Genomic DNA, 6,283 nt, shown 5'->3' on the forward strand with positions numbered 1-6,283 from the left:
AAATAAATTGCAGCGCAGATCCGCCATCCGTCTTAATTTTGTTTTAGGAAATATGATACCTTTCTCCTAGCAATGGTCTATACCAACATTAGGTCAATGCCGGGTTGTTGTAAGCCGTGTAACACCCTCAAGTGAGCTCAGGCTTATAGGATGAACAAATATATTTAACTTCGCTGTAGGAGCAGCGCTACATACACGTTTGCGCTTTTTTGATAAGTTTTTTATATCATTTTCAATTAATTTACACTAACAAAAACATGAAATTTAACGTAGGCCGATTTAGCACTGTTGCATACTTCACCGGCACAATGACTGTTTGCACACAGGTACAGATAACAACCGCTGCGGAAAAAAAACGTGAGTTCCTTGCAACCTGTTATACAGTTATTCAATGATTATTTTATGTTCAAAATTCGTTTCATACTTCAGCAAATATGGCTTTGAACGGAATCGCAACTCAAAGCTCTGATCAGTCACTCACAAAATGGAAAGCAGCCGCAGCATTGGACGATTGTGTCCGTCAAACAATTGAATCTGATTGTTGTACCCACACATCAGCTACAGGTAAAACAGAGGCCTGGTGGCATGTGGATTTGAAACAGCCACGCACCATACAGTACATCCGTATCTACTACAGAGGTGAGTTATCGCATGCTGACATAATAACTAAACCATTCAACTTCTTATAATGAATCACGAATGTTTAATTAGAGGCTAAGAACTTAGATACAAACCGATATATCTAGGATTGATACGATATCTGAAACACATGTCAGATTGTCTTCCACAAAACATGACGTGGTGTTAATTGCATATTGTTAACAAAATATATCGTGGTGTAAAAGGAACGTTTGGATTTTTTTGACATTTGTGTCTACAGATTTTCCGAGTTTTCGACGTTTTTTCATGCTTTCTGTTACAAGTTATTTATTTGCTTTTATAAAAATACAGCAGACTATTATTAACATTTTTTCGAATCCAAGTTATTAATGGCAATGTGAGTAATGTGTCTTTTTACTCATCGTAATGAAAACAATGAATGTTGTTTAATGTTCATTGTACTTATTATCTTATCGAAGATCCTGGTAGTAAATAGTTATAATAATAATTTCAATCACATAATTGGATATACATTTAGTTTGCTGAAGAAGACAGTGATTTACATGTTCTTTCCCGGTTCTTTTTCAGTGATATATAATTATCGAATGAATAAATGCTCAGTTAAAAGAAATGTCTTTGTTTCTTAATTTAGCGACAAAAATGTGATGTTTTAAATACGTAGGTAAATGAAAGAGTAAAGTTAATGAATAATTCGTTCGGGCTCCTGTTTAAACGTATTCTTCTTTAGGTCCGAGAGGCCTAATGTCATGATATTTGGCCAGTAGCATCCTATGATGGCACCAGAAAAAGTTTGAAAATGAAAATGACCTTGCTTTACTTTCAAGGTCACAGGGGTCAAATAGATCTACAAATTCAAACGACTTATCTGAAGATCAGTAAGACCTGAATTCATGATATTTGGCAAGTAGCATCCTATGATAGACCCCGACAAAGTTTGCGAATGAAAATGACTTTGACTTACTTTCAAAGTCACAGGAGTCAAATAGGTTAAAACATTCAAACGACTTCTTCTGAAGATCCGAAAGGCGTAGAGTCATGATTTTTGGCCAGTAGCATCCTATGATGGCGCATAACAAAGTTTGCGAATGAAAATGAGCTTGACTTACTTTCAAGGTCACAGGGGTCAATATGTAAAAAAATTACAATTACAGTAGCCTAAGAACCATTTGGTATAGAGTCATAATACTTGACTATATTATATAGACCAGCAGTGCAAATCTTGTTTTGAATTACAGTAATAAGGTCAAAGGTCATCTTTAAGTGCTAGCGGGGGTCAAATGTCACCATGGGTTAAAAGCTATCACAATTTTCTTCTCAAGTTCCATAAGGCTCATGGACATGATATTCGGCCAGTAGGTACCTGGGATGGTATGTTCCTCATTAAAATGACTTTGACTTACTTTCAACGTTACAGGGGTCAATATGTAAAAAAATCCAATCACAATAGCCCAAGAACCATTTGGTATAGAGTCATAATACTTGGCTATGTTATATAGACCAGCAGTGCAAATCTTACTTTGAATTACAGTAATAAGGTCAAAGGTCATCTTTAAGTGCTAGCGGGGGTCAAATGTCACCATGGGTTAAAAGCTTTCACAATTTTCTTCTCAAGTTCCATAAGGCTCATGGACATGATATTCGGCCAGTAGGTACCTGGGATGGTATGTTCCTCATTAAAATGACATTGACCTACTTTCAAGGTCACAGGGGTCAAATATGTTAAACATTCAAACAACAATTTCTTAAGAACCATTTGGTATAAAGTCATGATGTTTGGGTATGTTATGTAGACTAGCTGTGTTAATCGTTTTCTTTATTACAGTAATCAGGTTAAATGTCAACTTTAGGTGCTAGCCGAAGTCAAAGGTCAACATCGGTTAAAAGCTTTAAGATTAAAATTTCAAATTTCAAAGAACAATATCTTAAGAACCGTTTAAGAGAAGTTAAAATGTCTTGTGGTCTAGCTACAAAATTTGGTCTGAAGTTGTCAGTCTCATGTAACAAAAGAAACAGGTAAGCGATATAGGACCTCTGGTCCTCTTGCTCCTTTTAAGAAACTTCTTTATATTGGAAGTCGGTGATTAAGAGCATCTTTGTTTGGTATGTAATCGTACATTCTAAACATAAGGACCAGCAATAACGTTTTGATAAAAATAAATGCATGTTTCTTTACACATGTTCAAATGTTCTTTTTAAGATAAATTTGCTCAAAGATTTGCTGGATATCAACTATACGTATCCAATACAACTGACCGGACACAAGGCATACTATTTTATGAAGACACCAGTATTAACAAGGATGACGTGGAGTTGGATGTGACCTTACCATCTCCGTATGTAGCTCGATACGTTATCGTTTACAACTACAGACAGAACCCAAAGAGGCAGACCTGGTATAGCAACACAGCTGTACTTGAGCTGTGTGAAGTTCAGGTGTTCGGTGAGTAATGATAAAAAACGAAACAAAATGTTAAAAAAGTAATTATTGCCATTCACAACAGCCATGCTATTATCAAAATCATACATTGAACTACTGGTGGGATTCGCGGTGAAGACACGTTTTTGTTAAACAGATAATGATTATCATTAAATGTTTTGTTTTGAGCAGGATGTGACATAGGAACTTATGGAAGCGGTAATTGCGATCAGATGTGCTCAGAAAACTGCTTTGGTGGCAACTGTGATGCTTCCAATGGTCACTGCTTTTGTAAGTTCCATATCAGGTATCGGAGGCAATGCAGGGAAAGTCTATCTTCTCAATGCCTCTTGTTTCTGAGGTTGTATTTGTTGTATACGTGTATAACTATATCTAGCACTCAACTTTTGCAACGTTTAGTCCATATCTTCGATCTTCGGATGACCGTACATGATGCGATATGACAATAATTTGATACGTACACATATGTCACTAAGAAACACAAATAACTAATGAACATGATTTACTGAAACGATATACGACTTCCACAAGTATTCGGTAATCTAACGACTACAACCCCAACACGACCCGAAAAGGAAGCTAAGATGATGAAATGATCAATTGCTTGTCTTTTCGACATAAACATGTTTTTTTTATTATGGATGATTGTTTCATCAGTTTATCTTTTCATACATATTCATAACACAACATTTATTAGTTGCATTCTGTAATACTGGACAAACATAGCACTTTAATGCTAAGAGTTATAAAAAAGATAAATTAAATGAATAACATCAGCGTTAGAGTTTATCTAGTAGCAAAAGAATGAAGAAGTTCTGATTTTTAGTTGTACACTGACAGAAGTCTTTACGCAAATGTAAAAAAAAAGCAATTTTCGAATAAATTAGTCAAATTATGTGGTCGGCTTCTTGTTAACAGTAAAAGAAGCCGTTTCATCAAAATGAATCTTATGCCATTTTCCCCGTATCAGAAATTTGATAAGCGCCTATAAAAAGACCAAAGTATACTGACGTCATATTCAAATAAGCGAAAATACTGTTTGGAAATAAAGTTTTGGTAAAATGCTTACCCCTTTTCAGCGTATTTGTTTGGGTAGTTCCTTGGAATCTAAACTAAAAATGGACTTTATAGATGAAGAGCTAAAGGATAAAATACATAGGTTACAAAACCTGCTTTACTCCTCTTTGTCTGTTCAATCAAGTTATTCCTCCTTATTTTTTCAGCATTCACTTTTTTAACATGATACTAATGCGTCAATGCGTTTTGTAGATTGTTCTCCAGAGAAACATGGCAATTTCTGTGAACAGGCTTGCTCTGTCAACTGCAAAGACGGCATTTGTGAAAAAGACTCCGCTCATTGCACAGGTAACACGTTTTAATTTATTTATCTTTTTAACCGTGTCACTAAAGTGATATGTTGCAAGATAGCGTAATAGAATAATAACTACTCAACCAGACCGGTACATTTCGTATCTAATATAATAAGGCCTGACAGAAAAGTGAGAAAATTATACAAAACCTTCAATATGTAACCAAATTGTAATCGCTCAAAGTAAAAAAAATCAAATAACTGAAGAAACACTGAATCAAAAAGTAAGTGATCACAAATGTGCAGCGGTGAATCTTGTTTCCATTAATTGTCTCTGCTACTATACAATATTATGTCATTGTCTTGATGACTCATGTAAAAAACAGATATACGTTTTTTACGGTGAAAAATACAGATGATATTTTTCTACTCTGACGAAAAAAACTTTTTTGCTATTTTCACATTAATTGACCAATCAGAGAGCATGGTTTATTGTGGGAAATGATAATGGACCTTGTTATAGTAACGTCACAAATCAGAAACGAAAAAAAAAGAACAGACAAAATATATTCGGTTTCGTGATGAAGAACAGTTATTTTGACTTGTGCCTAAATCTGTCTTCATTTCTTACTCTTGCTACGCACTCATGACAAATATTACCCCTTTTTACTGTACTCGTGAAATTCAATTGTAATTCATCATGAAACGTAGAATATGCTTTATTAATAAGACATCGAACTCTTTATAGATATGATACAAATGTATATTTTGGCAAATTCTTCTACTGAGTCTCCCAAAACAGCTAGAATTGATATTGAACTTTGATACAAAAATACACTTTAAAATAAATAATAAAATAAGAAACGCTGTAAAATACCCTAAAACATGTATATTTCTACAGTTAGAAAAGTTTTCAACCAGATCAAAGACTCGTTCTAGTGAAACAATACCATTGGACGTAACTCCTGTTTAAGCACTAGCTAACGACTGTTCATACGTTTATGATAATAGGAATTATTTGAGAAGAATTGTTTCCTCACATGTTAAGATATAAACAAGAGAAATAAATTAATCTTTTTGAACATGTTGATTTCAACAAGACTGCTTTTTATTTATTGTAAAGGATGTTTGAATGGCAAATATGGCAGTGATTGTCATAAAGAATGCTCTGAAAGTTGTAAAATCAAAACATGCAACGTCAGCAATGGACACTGTGTAGGTAAGTAGATATAAACAGGTGTCGTACTATTGTAACTGGTTTAATATGGATGGAACTTTATTAGAAGAAAGTGTAGAATGATTTTCATAATTTCAGATCCATATATATATATAAAAAAAAAAAAACACTTATTAATGTAATCCGACATTGCAGAGTGTCAAGTTAAGGACACGTTAACTATAGTTTATAATATGTGAATAATAGGATACCAGCTATTACCATCTATACTAGCGGGAAAAAGAAACTTTGCATGCGGAGAATTGTTATACATGAAAATTCACACACATGACCGAGTATGACACATACACACTATCCGTGTCATTGACAGTTTTTCCCGTGCAGCCATCCAATTCGACAATGAAAGTTTATTTTTCAACTGTTGGGTCACTCTGTTGAGACCAGTGAACAGCATTATAACGTTTTAATTTGTGATTAATGCTATGCCGAGGCTCAATGAAAATGACCGCCTACGGATTATTGGTATGCGTCAAGCTTGACTGCACGGACAATCCCTGGGTTGCTACCAATAAGCCCGAGAACTGTACGGAACCGATTGCGGGAACGAGCTATCCGTCCGCGACGTCCTGCAATCCGCCCAGTTCTTCTGCCACGTCATCGTGTAGCATGTCTGGACTGGTGCAGAAGGCATCTGTGATTTACTCGACGGGATTGGGCGGGCATTTTGTTTACGGACGAG

At 35.1% G+C, this 6,283-nt stretch overlaps 1 protein-coding gene across 1 annotated transcript in view; it reads left to right on the plus strand.

Moving 5' to 3' along the window:
- The first annotated feature begins 434 nt into the window (after positions 1 to 434).
- LOC110442885 (receptor-type tyrosine-protein phosphatase T-like) overlaps positions 435 to 6,283 on the plus strand; it is a 24,635-nt gene continuing 18,786 nt past the window's right edge. Inside the window, exons 1-5 of the mRNA XM_021486746.1 lie at positions 435 to 639; positions 2,819 to 3,061; positions 3,230 to 3,328; positions 4,328 to 4,423; positions 5,491 to 5,586. Of these exons, the coding sequence (XP_021342421.1) occupies positions 435 to 639; positions 2,819 to 3,061; positions 3,230 to 3,328; positions 4,328 to 4,423; positions 5,491 to 5,586 (739 nt within the window). The remainder of the gene's footprint in view (positions 640 to 2,818; positions 3,062 to 3,229; positions 3,329 to 4,327; positions 4,424 to 5,490; positions 5,587 to 6,283) is intronic.

Source organism: Mizuhopecten yessoensis, unplaced genomic scaffold (assembly GCF_002113885.1).
Source record: "Mizuhopecten yessoensis strain PY_sf001 unplaced genomic scaffold, ASM211388v2 scaffold1943, whole genome shotgun sequence".
NCBI classification, from domain to species: Eukaryota; Metazoa; Mollusca; class Bivalvia; order Pectinida; family Pectinidae; genus Mizuhopecten; species Mizuhopecten yessoensis.